General features: G+C 43.8%; 1 protein-coding gene across 1 annotated transcript; it reads right to left on the bottom strand.

Annotated features, from left to right (window-relative positions):
* Positions 1-5,566: 5,566 nt before the first annotated feature.
* On the bottom strand, positions 5,567-17,153 carry has2 (hyaluronan synthase 2). Its single transcript, XM_029130203.3, has 4 exons — positions 16,475-17,153; positions 10,278-10,904; positions 8,700-8,801; positions 5,567-8,607 (listed from the first exon to the last, which is right to left on the bottom strand). The coding sequence occupies exons 2-4, from the start codon at positions 10,902-10,904 to the stop codon at positions 7,681-7,683; spliced, it is 1,656 nt and encodes a 551-aa protein (XP_028986036.1). The 5' UTR covers positions 16,475-17,153; the 3' UTR covers positions 5,567-7,680.
* Positions 17,154-18,118: the final 965 nt, after the last annotated feature.

Genomic DNA, 18,118 nt, shown 5'->3' with positions numbered 1-18,118 from the left:
ATCTTAAAGTATATTAGTACTTAAATATTTATCTAAAATTGATACTAGTGGCCTACAAATATACAAATCAAATATTAAGTGGGAATTATTGTCCCAAATCACAACAACAGTTGCCACCTGGATTTAACTAAGCAAATAGATCTGGGGTTGCTGCAGTTGTTCAGGTCTAGGTTCAGCAACAGTACATGCTCAAAGAATGAGGTCAGCGGACTACCTGGATATACTGAATGACCACGTTATTCCGGCAGTGGCTTTTGTTTTTTTCCTGATCGCACGGGCATATTCCTACCCCATTGAGAATCTTTGGGATGGGCTGGAGAAGGCTTTGGACAGCAGTCAGACTCTACCATCATCAATGCAAGACTGTGGTGAAAAATTAATGCAACACTGGATAAAAATAAATCTTGTGACGTTGCAGAAGCTTATTGAAACAATGACAGTGAGTGCCGTAATCAAATCTTAAGGCGCTCCAGTAAAATACAGTATTAGTGTGTGTGACCTTTTTTGGTGGTGACTTATTTATTTATGTATTTCTTTGCCTAGGCAGTGTAATTGTGCTGGTCCTACAGCAAAAAGGGGGAAAGGTTTTTACTCAGTTCCTCCAATAGGAAGCTAGAGCCTCAGCTACTCGTATTAGTTATTTAGTACTATTTATATTTATTCTTAAATCACTGTAACCCCCACAATGTGCCCGCGCGCTCCTCACACACACACACACACACACACACACACACACACACACACACACACATACACACACACTTCCAGCTGTGAACTGCACTCCAGATAATGAGGACTTCTCCTAATTCCCTTCAGTAAAGTCAAACCGCTTCTCTATCATGCTCTCATTTATTTCGTGCGTGCATATTCCTTGTGTGGGGAAGATGCTGTAAAACATATAACCATACAACAATAACGCTTGTATGATCACTATGGAAATTGGCTAGGAGAAAAGATTTTTCTAACAAATCCTGAAAGCTATCAAGTGAATTGTATAGATGCTATATGTTTGCTCTCTATAAATAAAAACAGCTATGAAATCTGTAAGTGAAGTTGAGAATAAGACATCGGGGACAGAGGGAAGAGGTTTCATTTGTATGGAATAAATGGGTGCCCAGTCTTTTTGCCATAGGGCAATGTCAAGCATGCTCTTACAATTATCAAGGCAGGACACAATCAAATATGCGCAGTGCCAAATGTTGTGGTACTAACACTGTTTGGTGCATGTTGTGCAAAAAGAGAAGGGTTTTAGTATCATAAATGAATGGCTTTAATTCTCTCAGGCACAAGAACACATGGGAGTTTTTAAAACAATTAGCCCGCTAAATAAGCTTCATTATGTGGTTAGAGGGTTCAGAGCAGAGGAAAGGTAAAGCTGAACAGGATGAGAGGGAGGGCTGATCCATGGGAACATGAAGGAGAAGAAGGGAGAGCATATTAAGCATGACTTATTGAGAAAACAGGGACATATCACTCTCACAGTAGAGTTTAAGTCAAAGAAAGTAAGTAAATGGAAAATAACAGGGACTAAAATGAATGGAATTGAATGATACCCCCATGTGATGACAAGGTCCATGGGTTGGGGTGTATGGGACACGTCAGACTGTGAAGAACACCCCACCCTGACACATCAATTAGCCCAGACCCCAAGACCCCAAAACTAGTGTTTATAAAGAAGCTAAACAGCTTCAGCAACTCAGAAGACTGAGAATTATGACCAAATGTTTATCAGCAAAGAAAACAAGAACCCAGGAAGCTGTCTTTGAAGGATCAGCTCTTGGCGTTTATTCGGTCCCATCGACCCTCTGGGAACTAGACGTAATTCAAGACATCCAGCCTCCATATGTGGGACATAGCTGCACTGATTCAACATGAGAAAGTCGTGTCCTGCGGCTTTTAACACCTTGCTTACATTAGCGTTCACTTACGAATACGTCTCACTCCCTTTATGAACGTGCTGCTGCCTAGTTTTTAATCAAAGGGTCCTGAATGAAGTAATGCAATGAGCAGATATTCCAAATCATAAAAGAATATTGGTAATGAAAACTCCTGGAATTAATCTAACAATCAGGAAACAACTTAATGATGGCATACACGCAGACGTATTGTAATGTCTGTGAGCAGGTCCGTGGTCTTGTGCCTTTTAATTTCACAGCCCTTTGTTTAACTGTATCTCGGCTGCACAAAGGCCAGAGCTGCTATAGTTTCTTCTTTCCATGCGTCGCCTTTAATTGAATGTGAGTGAGAGGTCTTTGTAGCCTAAACTCTTCCAACTTATTCAAGTAATCTATCATTTACAAGTATTCTTTGTGACTTTGTCCGCTGTAGCTTTTCTGTCTGTTCTGAGTTGGGGCAGGTTTCAGGGGAGTCTTCACACATTTCATCCCATTGACTTCTCTTCTTGTATCATATTTCCTTATCTTTCTGTGTGATTACTTCTTCATTCAAAGCAATTAAAGGTTGAAGGAAAGTATTACCCTGGTTTCACAGTAGCACCTCTACACAACAAAGTATATGTCGGAGCATCCTCGTACAAAAACATGCGCTGTAGCTCTAACCCAGAGATGATAAAGTTGGCCACAGTGTGCTGTAAATCAGCCTTTTCATTTGGAGTGCTCTGTAAAAGCACCAAGTGTGCTCCTTCCGACTCTAAATATATGGTCCCCAGTCACAGAAAGCACATTAGACACAGTATCTTCACTGGGGAGCAGTGAAGACAGTGCCAAGTTGTGCAAAGACTCGTCCGTCCTGGAAAAGGTGAAAAAGGCCGGTGTAGGTGCAGGGCTACATGTAGGTGTGTGTGTGTGTGTGTGTGAAGCTGAGGAGCAGCAACCAGCTACCAACAACAGCGTGGGTACGACTCAGTCAGCTGCTGGAGTCACTTCGCCAAAGGGAGCCATTAGCTGTGCAGCAGAGGCTCGAAGCAATGCTGTAATGCTTTTTGGCAGAGTCTGCCCAGCGATGGCGTCGACTGCTGACACACTGAGAGACGTCCGGACGGCTTCACATGTGCTGCTCTCCTGTGCACGAAACTTCACAGGAGGAACCACAAGAGTGCAGGAGGCTTTATAACAGATATTGTGGGACTCACGGCTGGTGAGTTGTTGGAGTACTATATGTTGTGTTGACTCAACTGAGTCAGTGTTTGTACGTGATGATAAAGGAGGAAGTCAGACACAATAATTGACCCGCTGATGTTGTATTATGTATTATTACATCCTTTAATGTGGTGCATGGACAATCTGGCCTACAATAAATGGCAATGCAGTAAACACTTGGTAGCATCAATGGAAAAAACAATTCGAGACAGCTGTTTTCTAAAACCGTCCGTTTCCTTCTGGTACTGGTGAAGTTTCCACGGTGGGCGCCAACAGAGGACGTCTGAGTTGACTGAAGAGCCATTATCAGAAGTCTTTTCTATTTAGCCGACTCCCTGTGTTTCCATATGCTGAGCAGAGTGTATGTACCCAGACTCCCTTGGCCTGTTTTTGCTGCACACGTTACATAACATCACACAACCAGTTTCCTGAGGTCCCAGTTCAAGTCCATGTCTGAACGGGTTGCCTGGAAATGATTTCAATATGCAGGTGGCCAAGTCATGCTTGGACCGCACACACCTCCTGTCAGCCCAATTATTTACTAAGTACAGTGACTGAAAAACGTAAAGCCGTGTCCATTATTTACTGACTTATTTTTTGAATGTCTTGGTTTTTATATAACACAACAATAAATCAGTTCCCTCCAGTCTCTTTACAGCATATCAGGGAAAAAACACAGGAAAACACTGAAACCCCGCAATAAGTGAACAAGCGCATGCATCAGCTTGGTTGCTGGGAAAGGCTTGGTTTGGATCTCATGAGAGATCCAAACCAAGCCATGAGAGCACCCGACAACCACCAGTTATCAGGCCTCTCCTGCAGAACCTGCGCACAAACGCTCAGGTTTCTCCTCCATCATGAAAGGATTTTGCAAATGGAATTATTTGGCTAGAATGTTCAATGCCAGCTAAATGGCATCGCCTCATCTACTCACGGAGAGGCAGCATGAAGGCAACCAGGATCAGAAGACAGAGACAATAGCAAACATTGTCTTTTGTGTTGGATTCTGAAGACAGTGCTCATTAATGCACAGTTTCTCTCCAAATTGGCCAAATGCAGCTGAAGACAGAAAATCTCTCCTCAGTTCTACCTGCTGCACCACCGTGCCGCCCCGCATTCAGTTCATATCTATTATTTAAAGCTTAGGCAAAAGTAAAATTGGAAAATCTAAGAGTATTTAGTAGAAATAAAAATTAAGTAAAAACTTTTATTTTAGTTTTGCATTATTTGTGTACTAAAGTAATTTTACCATAATGTAATAATGTGTTGGGCCCTTTCATGTTATGCAGGGGAATTCTGTTGTAATAGAACTCATATGTGCTACTTTGCAGACTCATACTGTATGTGTAAATCAGTTCCCTTTCATCCTGCCATGGACAGAATCCTGCCAATCACAAAATAATTTAGCAACTGTCACTGTGCTGGTTTTGTGCTGAGTCAGATGAACAGGATCTGATGGCGTGTTCACATTCACATTCAACACATTCAATCAACTTCTTTAGGGCCTTTATGATCATGTGGTGCAATGTTCGAAATAATCTGCGAAGAATTAAAAAAGGACATGGTGTTCATTTAAAACGATACTAATTCTGAGGAATAAACAATCTGTTATGAAGTTGGTGTCACGTGTTACACACTTGGTGTGTGCGTCACAGCAGTTGACCTTACTGTTGTTGCACAGCTCATGAGGCTGGAAATGGTTTAGCTTGAACATTTTGCATCATTGACAAGGAACAATGAGTCTCATAATGGTCTGTCGTCCTTTAAAGTGACTCATGGCTGCAGTTTAGTTGCCTAGCGATGTGCTGTTTAGGAAACAGGGTCGCTACAGTGACGTCTGCATAGAGCTGCTGAATATTCTACAAATGCTCCACGGCTGTCAGGACATTTTAAACCTTACTTGCAAACTTGCTGTGATAGAGTTCAGTATTTGTGTAACACGTCAAGGTTCCTGAAAACAGATGATGGCAGTATTATGTTGACAACAAAAACAAAAAGCAGATTTAAATTTCTAAACGTGCATGTTTTTCTATGAGCTCTTGAATGCTTCACCGCTCTCTTATATTGACCCGCTTATATTGCGTGTGCATTTAGGGCTAGAGCCTAAGCTTTTTATATTGGGACTGAATCCTAATGAACACAAAATGAGGAAGGCAGATACTAATGTGCTGAATCTGTGCCTGTATCATGGAAAAACATAAATAAACCCAAATTGGTCAATTGGTTGTAAGAGCTCTCTCCAATCTTACCTCTGGAAAGAAATAATAATACTGGTGTCTGACCTACCTGAATGAATAGGGGTCCCTGTGGGCAATGACTTTGTATGTCTTGATAACAAATTGGCAACATTGATAAAGATTTTGTTGAACCCATTGTTTTTGTTTGTTGTTCTATTTTATATCTACAGATCAATGTAACAATTATTATCAAATGTTACTGCAATAAACATATTGTGGGACAAAAAGAAGGATATTGCCAAAATGTGCATTTTATTGTTATTGCAGACAACATCCTCCCTCCAGCTCCTTATTTCACATTGTTTGGTCGAATATACAAGTCACTGTCACAGTGAATCACTGTCAACAATTGAATGCACAGCAAAGACTTTTACATTTTTCTTATTAAAAAACGTGAATGAAAATAAAGAATCTTTGGTAGCTAAGCGAAAATAGAATAAAGATGTATATATATTTGTATAAAAATGCACAGAAGTAACAAGTACACAGCTACAGCAAAGGGCTGACAAGGCAGAGAAATCCAGCTTTGACATTATAAGAAACCACATATGAAAATTACATGTTTATATTTATTATCACAAGTGTCATAAATTACTTGAGACCTCAAAAATGCATCAGTCTTTGGTTGGCAACCTTCATACGACGATAGAGAGAACCACTGAGGTATTGTATCATGATTATGTCAAGCATCATATTAGAGGACGGGAGAGACATAAAAGTGCATAAGAATTAAACTTATGTCTACTCCTGGTCTGCGTAGCAAACACTGGACTTGTTCTACTCCAAAATGCTGCTTTCTTCTTACATAGAAAACAAAGAGACGGAGCCGCATTACCCTCAATACAGAACGTGTAGGAGGGCGGAGAACAAATGTGAGTGGACAGTAACATTTCCTCATTCGCTGGATTGAAAAATGCACAATGTGTCTGCTCTGTGGTTATCATTCACCAAAAATACATTAGCAGTAATAATTAAACCTATTTAAGCAACATACACCAATCACTTATATTTAACACAAAAGAAAAAAAGTCATTGTTTCAGTAAAACAGTGACAGCAGCAATGATACACCACCTCCTCCAGTCACATATCCCCCTGGTCACCTGGTCTGGTGAATCTGATCTGACCTCTACTGATCAGTTTGAACTTCCTACCTTTGTAAACGCTGAGATAATACTGCATTCAGGTCATATGGGAATAGCAACTGGCTGGAAAGGACCTACCCATTCAAACAAAGGGCTTTCACTCTTAATACTGTGATCCGATATTGAACAATTGTGTGACTTCTTCATGTTTAAAACGTGTCTCTTTTCATTTTAAATGGCAAATCAAGCACTGGAACATCACCCTTAAAACACAACCATTAATAAATTACTGCATCGTCGTGGACACGGACGGAAATTTTGACGCTGCAATTAGGAACTGACCCATGATCCACAAAAAATTACATTCTTTGTAAATTTGTAGACAATTATATTTATAAATACATGAAAACATTACAGTTAGTAATAATTTAAACACATTTACTTTGTGTGGAGACCACAAGGAAGTTTCACATCATTCCCATATGTCATGAGTGCAACAAAAGAAACTTTTAGTGGCTTGCACATTATGTCACACAAAACGCCAGCATTAACCCCAGGATGATCATTTTTCTTCCTCGTGTTTGGACTACATATGTGAATGAATAGTAGTTAACCTCCCTATTTTAAAATACTGCAGGAGTTCTAGAAGTGTCACAGGTGATATAACCTGGACTGAAACTTCCACAAGATGTCATCATGCAAATGAAGTGGATTGAAACAGAGATGCCAAAGACCTTTGCAGTTGCAGTTGCAGTCACGTGACGTGATGAAGACCATGGTAGTGTGTCGGCTTCCTTACGGAAAGGCCAAAATGACACTGGTTGTGGAAAACGGTGTGTCTTGTGGACAAAGTCATACTCTGGAGGAAAATACTTTGAATGGTCAAGTGGAACCCCAATGGGTGGAGCTCAAAGTACAAGTTTGCCTAAAATTATAGTATTAGACTGAGGCCCAGTGAAAATGACAAGGTTAAGAGGTAGCTAATATTACAACGAGTGCTCTTGCTGCCAACTACAAATATCTTGCCATTCTGTGTGTTAATGTCAGCCAGTTAGCGTACACTAGCTGGACCAAATCAAGTCCTTACTGCTGTCTATACTTGTGCCGTTCAAGTGTTTGGATCAGACACAACTCCGGTTCTTCACCCATTTTGGTTGAACTGAGCCACATTTTGCCTCCAGAGCTGCTCTATCTTGGAAAAACAAAATTATACACATATAAAAATAAAAATCAAGCCTAGACATCAAAGTGGCAAGTGTGAGTCATACATCCAGCATATCGTAGTGTGTCTCCTTCTTCCTCTTCCCACACTTGTTTATGAGCACTGCATACAACGTCAACAGCATCACCCAGTAACTGGCATAGACAACTGCCCCTACGATCAGAACGATCTTTTCAGATTCGGGAAAAGGTTTTCTAGTCTGCAAGATGATTGTGTAGATAATCCCAATGAAGAGGATGGTGAACCAGACCGATATGGGAATCAAACCGATGAAGTTCACAACTATTGTTTTCCTTCCAGACGTCCCCCATCCTGACTTGTTGATCGTTGCTATTGCAAACATTTTGGCCGGCAACAGGCTGGACATGTACAGTACAGAGTAGAAGGACATAAACACCATGACAATATTACCTCGAAGGCAGCTGGCAAAAGACGACTTGATCAGCGCCACTGCCTGGACAATGAGTAGAAACAGTAAAATATTCCAGAGTCTTCCTTGGTAGAAGAGTTGGATCGCAGTGGCAATGAGGAAAAATGGGAAGAAGCCTGTAATCACAGCTTCGTATGTCATCCATAAATGATGCTTGTGGAACCACATTGAGTTATATAACCACTCTCTGAAATACGACTTACTCCATCGAGTCTGTTGATTGAGCCATCGCAGGTATGTGATCGGCGTCTCAGTGAGGCACTTTGATCTCGCCGTGTATTTGGTAGCGTAGCCGAGGCTAAGAACTCTGTTTGTCAGATGACGGTCGTCCCCGAAACTGCAGTGGGAGCCCATGAAAGTCTGATTGTACCAATCCTCGAGGAACTCGTGCAGGAGGGAGTTCCGGTACATTCCCAGAGGCCCGCTGATGCACTGCACACAGCCGAAGTAGGACTGGCAGGCTCGCTCGATGTTGAAGGCCATCCAGTACCGTACGCTGCTCAGGAACGAGATCCACGACTCATATTTGTTTAGGATCTATAAAGAAATAAGGGGCAAAAAGAGTGCTTTGTTGCTTTATTGTATTATTTGCAGGAATCAATGACGATTCGTCAAATGTCTGACTTTACCTGAACATCCCCTCCAACGCCTCCCACCATTGGATCTTCTTCTAAAACCTTTACCATCTCCACAGATGACGCTGGGTCCAGCACGGTGTCAGAGTCACAGACCTGAGTGAAAGCCCAACAAAAACATAACAAAATTACCTCCTGTTAAGACCAATCCATGGTAACCATGTGTCTCTAAAGGTAGGAGTCACAAACAGAGGCTGGACTGGTACAGAACGTCCCTACGCAAGCTAATATTTGAATACCCTGGGACTGGATATCTGTTTAGGTGCAGTATACGCTGCCTATTTCTATTTCCATGTCACTCTTCTTGTCAATGCCTCCAGGACACAGAACACTTAGACCATAAGATTAAATTTAGCCAATCTGATTTTAACTAATATTGTATCCACCCTTGTATTGGTGAGGGTCCAATTTAGGTCTCGAGTGGATATTCCCTTGCAAGTACTGTATGTTCGTGCAGAAATAAAGCTACCAGCCTCTACCTCCTCTTCATCTTTTTTCTTCTGTAAAGGGTCATTTTCGATTCTAGCTAAATCAGGTGATGAAAACAATTTTGAAACTCAGTTCCTGGTAACAAAACACATCTGTTGCAGCCTGATGTTTGTAAAAAGGCATGCAGCACGAGCTCTCCTTGCTCAAAATGTTGCGGGGTACTGGCAGGATTACTGACGGCAAGGCAGCGAGATCTTTTTAAGATCCGTCATGAGCTAGATGTTTCTGGCAGGCTGTGCTCCGATGCAGGTGTTGGACAACATCAAATCAAAGACGTTTTCCCCTCGAATTCCCCTTGTTAATGCAAACTCGTTAAAACCATGGTGATCCTACAGTAATGAGGGTTTTGTTCAGTTCTAGTCATTGCTCAAGACGTCTGCTGTAACAACACCAGCTGAATATCACTGAATAAACATGGCGCAATGACATGTTGTGCACTGGCCAGTGGGTTGATGGATGAAGTTTACATTTATATTTACACAGCTTTCAAGTTTTGGAATCAAATTGCCTCAACAAATGCATGCAAAGTGGTGCTAAAACACACCTTCACAATGTCTGCAATGGATGGAATATCAAAAGATCAGTAGCTTGCAATTTATATGCATGTTGTAGTAAAACTCCCAGAGAAGGATCCAGTACACTTGAACAGCAAATATTTTAAACACTACTAAAGACTCGTTAGTCAGAGTCAGTAAGTTGGTGAAGATACGATTATAGCAGGCAGTTAAAGCTACAAACCAGCTGCTTATGTGCATGTACTGAAGCATCTAAAGCTTCGCTCACTCTGCTCTACGTCTTCATTTGACATGGTGTTTGGCCTTGATTCTGCCAGCCGTGCTGCAGATGATGCAACGTGCAGCTCTGTCAAACAGGCCTGTTAGCAGCTGCCCTCCTTCATGCTACAGTCATGCACAGTCACCAGCCGCCGAAAAGCAACACAATGACTCTCTGCAAGGACTCTCTGTGGACCCCGTCTGACTTGGCTGAGCCCCCTTCTCCTCCGTCCCATCCTCAACTCACACTCATGTCAGCTGTCCATTTAAATCTGTCTACAAACATCCGTGTCTACGTTAATCTGCTCACCTGTACATAGTCCACGCTCCTCCCTAGTGCTTTGAAGGCTGTGTACATGACCTCTCTCTTTCCGCCCCACTTCTGCATTATGCAAACATACTTGTTGTTCAGCACCAGCCTGGAGATGTTTTGAAGGTTCTCTGCGTAGCTCTCATCCGTTTCCTCAGGCCCTCTGTTGTGATAGTTACTCCGCCACACATAGGTGGCTGATTTGTCCCATCCCATTATGTCTTTAAAAATATTCATCATGTACAAGTCTTCCTCCGTGTTTCCATCGATCACCATGATCACTTTGATCCCTGGGTACGTCAGCCTCTTCACAGAGACCAGGCACTTCTTCAGGTAGATGTCTTTCTCTTGGTACGCCGCGATGCACAGCGCCAAGGATTTATTGAGTTTGATGGGTGTTTCTAAAGACCGCCTCATGTTTCTGTGTTCTAGAAGCGCAAAGAGGCTCTGGATAATGAGATGGACCACCAGGATGGCGCCATACAGGCCGAAGGACAGGTGGTTGCGAGCTGTGGTGAAGAACTGGTAGCCCATGATGTAGGCCGTGGAGATGCCCACCAGGAGGGAAATGCCGAACATGGTGGTCCCAAATATCCGCAGGTAGGTGAGGACTCCTTGACACTTCATCTGGGGACAGAAAATCATATCCTATATTAAGGGCAAACCAATTGGACCAAGCCATGCTACACACAGCAACAACAGCAGGAAAGCTTCTCTGTCTTTTCTACCCCCTCCCTCCCCTTGGTCCTCTCCTCTCACTCTTCCCCCAAATCCCCGTCTAAATGTCAGACACTTGTGTGTAGCTGATTGTTCCAAATCTGCTTTAGTGTGGGTGGGCGCACATTTCCTGACCTAATTAACAAACTGGCTGCAAATGGTGGCTGAATGTTTGGAAGGAAATATTCTTTATTTTTTCTGCCTCTTTGCAAAGACATTATCAGGAAAGTACCTCGTCGCTTTTGGGTCTAAACTCTGAGGGACACTCTTTGACAAACAACTGGTTGCACAAAATATTCCTCCTCAGAATCTTGAAAAGTTTGTTTCCAGCCATTATTACGTTGCTACCGCCATCTGTTTGGCAGGCCAATGCAGACCCACTCAGCGTGGCTCAGCGCGGCTCAACGCTGAGCGGACCACCCTGTGATGTCATCTGTTTATATCTCCGTGGGAAGAAGAAGACAAGACTTTCTTCTTTTTTCTTTTCAAACTTGGTAATACTGCACATGTGCTTCTTGCTGCCTGCAACTCTCAGAGAAAGTGACCAGGTAATTTCAAGAATGAAGGATATGACATTATATCACTCTAAATGTTATAGATGCACACACGTTGGGCTGATTGGGGCACATTCATTAGGACTGAGGAACACAGTATAGATCAGTACATGCATGTAAATCACTGAAAGTCGGTTTTACATCTAAAAGAAAGTTATAGAGGAAAAGGAAAAGAGATATTCAGAATCGCTCGCAGAAGAAAAAGAGGGCAATGCAAAGACAGAGAGAGGCTGCAGGAACAAAACAAAAAAAAACAAAAGAGAGTCACTGAAATACTGCCAGTGAAGAATTAGAGAGGGGGTAAGCTACAGTAAGAGAGAGGAATACACACACACACACCTTGGCTCAGACATAATGCCTTTTTCATTTGATCATTGGCTGAGAAGGCCACAACCAGTGTAGCAGGCCTCCTCTGGCACGTGGCAGAGCTCTTAACGTCAGACGTTCGTTTACAAGACCCCTGATGCACACACACACACACTATGCACATTTAAAAATGTATTACACTGGTGCAGAGAGAGAGAGAAAGAGTGGGGGGGGGATTGTGTGTCTGCAAAAAGACACATTTTTTTGCAGTGTTAGGCTGAGTGCATATTTCACCTCACTGTTTATGGAGGTTTAGTCTAATGGTTTACAACAACTGTGGGGCACAATACATTCTTTCATCTCGTTACCCAGTATCAACTTAAAATGAACTGAGCGGCTTGTTTTAATTTTAACAAGTTAACTTCATAATTATTGTTTAGTATTTGCTGTAGATACTGGGAAAATGCAATCTCCATATTTTCTGGTTATAAACCGCCTGCCGTGTGATTACACAGCATCTGCTGCTGTCAGGAGAGGTCTGCTTTGTGAATGGTTTAATTCAGGCTGCTTTGTTCTTCATATCACAGAAATTAATATGGGCATGTGACCCAGTGCAAAGGTCACAAAGACAGTTAGCTCAGGCTGCAGAAGGATTCAGTCAAGACTAAAATCCTGTCATGAAGTTACTCCACACGTGAGCCCTCAGGGATCAAACCTCCAATCAGAGGCGTGTCTGTGAAAATGAAGGTGTCATTGACACATTGTGGATGATGTCACTCATAAGTGAAGATGAATCTGTCTCAGGTGATGTACAACATGTAGTGCGTGCGTGTGTGACCTTATGGTGAACCTGTGTTGGAAGCCTAGTCTCACCCTGACGCTGTTAGGATCCTCTAGAGTAAAACTCCCCCTGGCTCAGTTTCAGGGCCGCGTGTTCAGGATGAGAGCTGTCTCTTATTGTGAAGGCATCATACTGAAACTTTACAGTCAACTCCACATGGAGCTGGACGTTGACTTCAGGGAAGTGGTTACTGGAAAAAAGTAGTGCGGGAAGCTGAATGAGTAACTCTATGCCTTCCCGTTGGAGGAAGTATCCAGGGATGGCTGAACAAGGCTCTGACTGCCGGTTGCCACTGCACTTCGAAGTCCTAAAGCATGAATGTGAACATTCTTGGAGGCTAAAGAAATGCATGTGATGCTGTTTTGGTCAATTCAACTATCTGGTAAGAGTATGAGTGATGGAAAGAGAAGGAGATCAGTGGAATCTTGTCAGAAGGGCCCCACACTCACGGCCTGTGATGGGTCATAATACACAACAAGGTTTGCCAGTCTTTATATACTAATAGTGTGTGTTGTCGCTCTATGCTCTAAATAGGCAATGCAAATCTGAAGTGGAGCCAGAAAAGACTTGCTGGTATGTGTGAAGCTGAAATAACAACCTGTACTGTACATCTTAATGTCTTCTTGTGACTCAGTAGTCACAATCAGCAGCTCTGGTCACATTAGTTCCATCAACAAATCAAACTTTATTGTTGCTATTCAGAGCTCACGCCTGTGACTACTATACTGTGGGCATAAACACATTATGTGACCAAGCAAAAGCAATATTTTAATAAACTGAGGGTTGACGCAGGTTAATAACTGTAATAATGATATTTATGGTTTTCTAAATCCTCCTGATCATTTATTTATGTCATAACCAGGAGAGTGTTGGAGCACTAAGCCTTCTGAGATAATAGACACATTGGAAAACTCTTTGAATATGAATAACACAATGTTCTGCCAAGAGAAAAAGTTGGACATAATAACCTTGTGTGCATTAGTTATGGTATGTGTGTGTCTAAGTGAGAGGAGTGAGTTCAGGGCTGGAAACGTGGAGATGACCTGACTGAGTGCTGTCCTACATGTTTTTAATTCCATGATGAGGCATGAAAATACCAGCGAGCCGGCAGCTGTCTAGACAAAGTGGACTAAACCTTTTCTTTTTTTTATTTATGACAATTGTTTGATCTTTTTATCATGTAAATGGCAATGTGTTCGTTTAGATGAAGCTTGAAAGCCACATATTTTTTATATATGGAGTTGAAATCAGCAGGTGTCACGTTCAATTTTCATATTGCAGCAAGGATAAACTTTGCGGTTTGTATTTGTTGGGGATGAATTCAACAGTTTAGTCTGAATGAAATTAAAGGTCAAATGATGTGTTGAAGGCCATGCCAGGATGTCGTTTCTCCTCTTCCTCTTCCATCTTGTAAACCTCCAGTGTGGTCACTGTGTGCTGTAGTTGTTGTTGTGGGACCGTCGTCATTATCAGAACCAGAACCAAACACCACCCACTGCGCCACGCTGCATTTCTGCCAACATGATTGAAATCAGGTGGCCTGAGTTACAATGTTACGGTGAAGTCGGCTTGGCATCGGCGCTCCTGTCAACCGTCTTCCCTGCATTTCCTCACCTTGTGCACGTTGTTAGAACCAGGTGTGATAAGTCTCTAATTGGAAAAGTAGCAAAGCAGCCAGAAGACGTGCGGTTTGCATTAACATGTACTTCTTGAAATGGATGAAGACAGTGAAGCTGAAATTCTCGTTGAGGTTAGTCATCATGTTTGGTGTTTAGCCTCTTTAGTCATTTTTTGTGAATGAGGAGAAGGAAATGATGCAACCCTACTATGAAGAAACAAGAAATGCAGAGAGGCCTAGAGTGAAAGACAAGTGTAAGAAAATAGAGAAAGTGGTGCGAAAGAACACGGGGGAGGGAGGGGAGGGGGGTACTGGAGCCAGGGTGGTGGAGCTGGCTCAGCTCACTGCCAGCTGAGACGCTGGCGTTGTGCCACTGTGGTCGAGCTGCAGAGTTTTCAGCCAAATCACAGCCTCTTTCATGTCTTTGTCGGCCGTTTTTAATCTAGCACCTTGAGATTTTAAAAGACCCCCCCCCCCTTTTCCCACACTGTCCCTATCTGCTAACCACTGTTATCAAATGCTCTGAAATAGCCAGCGTGCTCCTGTTCAGTAGGACGCCCCACGCTATCAGGGCTAATTATGGCGACGCGATAAGAGAATCGGGCAGAAAGGGCTCCTGGATCCATGCATTACACCTTCCTGTGGGACTCTGTGACTGAGTATGAGGTTCTGTAGCGTGCATCCACTCAAACTCAGTGACTTCCCAATCCCCCCCCCCCCCCCCTTTTACTGGCAGCTTCACTGCTGCTTTACCAGCTGAATGTGGAAAATAGCTAGCATTAATGCAGAATAAATGAGGTGGGCGCTGGTGTTGTGTGCGTGTTAGACAGCGGCGCATATATAAGCTACAGTAGTTGTACTGTACCACGCCAGCCCCAAGGCCCTATACACCACGGACCCCTGCTGGGAGTAGTACTGGCACATGAAAACCCAAGGAATGCCTTCCTCTGTTAAACACTCAGCTGCAGCGTGCTTAGGGCTCCGTGGCACCCCATGAATAATGGGGAAAAAGTTACTTCTCTCCTTTTTTCTTATCAGCAGCCGTGCAGTGATGCTGTCGCTCTACCCACAATGCTGTGCATAACAATCAGATCTTTGTTACGCGCTCGAAATTTCACTAACGTGCGCCAAGAGATGCTTTTCTGGCGTTGCTGCTGAGCCCACACTCAGCTGAGGGAACTCCTCAGGGACCGGAACTAACAACAGCATGTTGTTACGGGGTTGTCTGCACGTGGACGGAGGATCCGCACATGCACAGACTGCAATGTCACATAGGTAAAATGTACATGGGAACAACATCAGTCAGACTGTGGGCATCGCTATGTCATGAAGTACAGTAGATGCAGCATGGACAGAAACTCCACTGTACGCGCTCGATCAGCGTGAGGAATGTTTCGACACCCAGCTCACAGATGTTCATTCACTGTGGGGTTATTCCTGAGCCAAACTGAGAGGTGGCGGAAGACAGCGGGCTGCACACTGACAGATGGTAGTTTTTAGTTGAGGGACTTGATGAGCTGCTAAAACTTTGAACGTCAACCCCTTTTAACCCTTTTGCTGCCAACCATGTCTGACATTTATACCACGTGTGCCAACAACCCCACGCCAAGCATCAAATTACGCGCTCCAACCGGAGGAACGCCGAACGAGCGAGATCCAGCCTTCCCATTGGCTGGAACTCCTCAAAGACAATGACGCGCCGTGTGACGCCATCAATTTAGTTTATTCTGAGGCTATAGTAACTGTTGCAGCCAAGACTGAGTGTGGTTTGATTGAGTAATTTGGGCGAATGTTTCACACATTTCCAAAGCTGGCACAGCTGGATGTAAACAAGAGCAGATGGTTGTGCCACTTTGGACAAATTCAAGACACATTTTAAAGAAATTTAATATAATTGCAATTAATATATGAGTACTCATAAGTAGTCATATTTAAACGACCACCTGTGCATTCGCAGTATTTTTGTGAGCGTAAATCTCTCATGCAACGTTGGCGTGCTCGTAAAAAATATAAAGTGACAACAGGCGGACCAACATACAGTTAATTGTAATATAAATGCGCTCAATTAACTTCCGAACCGCTACTGCACGAGGAAAGCGACTTGTGGTCGCGGTGGAGCCTGCGTGGCAGCCGGTGCAGGGTCATCGGACCGGGCGCCTACCTTGAAGCAGCTGTGGTCCCCACCGCGCGCGCCCTTCAGAAGGGATGTGGTCAGCTCCGGCCGCTCTGGTACCGCTCCGCGGGGAGGACGAGTCTGGAGGAACTTTGGAAGGACACTTGTGCAGCAGAGAGGCGCATGAATCCGCTCGAAATGCAGCTCATTAAAAACAATGAGAACCGTGAGCGCTGCTTCGAGGTTTGCGCAGCTGGACGCTCAGGAGTCACGTCTTTTAGGTCTGTCTGGAGCCGTTAACTGTGTAGCACATGCGTCTGGGGCTCGCGCGCACACACATCATGTCAGTCAACTTTGGCATCATTCATATAAAAAAGTATAAATAAAAAGTCGGCTGTGTAAAAATGATAAATATCCCTCTCCATCAACTTCTGACAAGTTCATTCATATTTGAAAAGTTTTAAAAAGTTACAAAAATGCCACCAACTTTGGCGGCGTCATATTAAACTATAAAAAAATGTCTCCAGCAATGACTCTAACATTGAAATGAGTCAAACATGTATTTTTGCTCTGCTGTAGGAGTTGTGTAGGTAGCTGGGTTTCCCAAAGCATCCAGGTTACACAGCGCAGAGAAGTGGCCAAATGTCTGTGCGCCGCTGTTTCAGCTGTTTAATCCCTTCCAGATGGCGGTGTGTGGAGCCTCCTTTACGGCTGCTGCGGCTCCCAAACCCCTTTTACCCGGCTACAACAGATTGGCGTGTTGTTTTAATAAGAGGGGAAGGTTTGGGGGGCATAAGGAGGAGCAACGGCGAGATGAGAGGGAGGGAGGGTGAGGGAGAGCGGGAGGGGGGGGGGGGGTCATTCAAACTCCCGAGGCGGCCGCAGAGACATTTGCTGCCCCCGTTCACACCTGAGAGCAGAGCGGGACCGTGGCACGTTGTTGAGAAGTCGTCAGATCTGCGCGTTTTGTCTCTAATTGCCCGTGATCAGCGTGAAACTTAGCGCGGCTCAAGGTTTACTCTAGCACCGAGCCTGTGATGATTGTCCGCCCGCTGGAAATGACGCGTATAATCACACAAATCGCCGCACTTAACGTTCGACTCTGCGAGAGTGGTATTAATAGATGGATTTCACGTGCGAGCTACCCGTCGGGAGGAGAAGTGCGCGTGTCCGTGACTTTGTGGAAGACGCGTTTTGGATGCTGTGGAATTTCAGTCATCTCATTCACCGGAGTTCAGTACCTGGTTCTGACCTGTAGGTGGTGCTATGTAATGCAGAACCGCAGCGAGGCGGCTGAACCGTACAGTAGCTCCGCTGAGAGGAGGGCTGCAGGGAACGTCCAGCTCCAACCGGGACTGCTCCCACTCCCACCGCCGTGACTGTGGGCCATAGTCCACAACCTGGACTCTCCACTGATTTTGCATGTTTTCTTTTGCGATTGAATCTCCACTATCGCAGGTGTGTACCGTATGCAGGTTTTACTTGCTCCTCAATAGAAGCTGACGTTTTGGAGGCGCATGATCAGAAACTGGCCGATTTGTGCGCGAATTACTACACAAGCATCAATATGCGCAACTGTATAATTCACTTGACTTGTCGTTGAGAATAAGACCCATTAAAGAGACCATTTTAATTTTACTATACAACTACTGTATAACTACTGCCTAGAGTCCCACTGGGAGACAATATAGA

Source organism: Betta splendens, chromosome 16 (assembly GCF_900634795.4).
Source record: "Betta splendens chromosome 16, fBetSpl5.4, whole genome shotgun sequence".
NCBI classification, from domain to species: Eukaryota; Metazoa; Chordata; class Actinopteri; order Anabantiformes; family Osphronemidae; genus Betta; species Betta splendens.
Note: the sequence above shows the minus strand (reverse complement) of the source record. Positions and strands in the feature narration are given on the sequence as shown.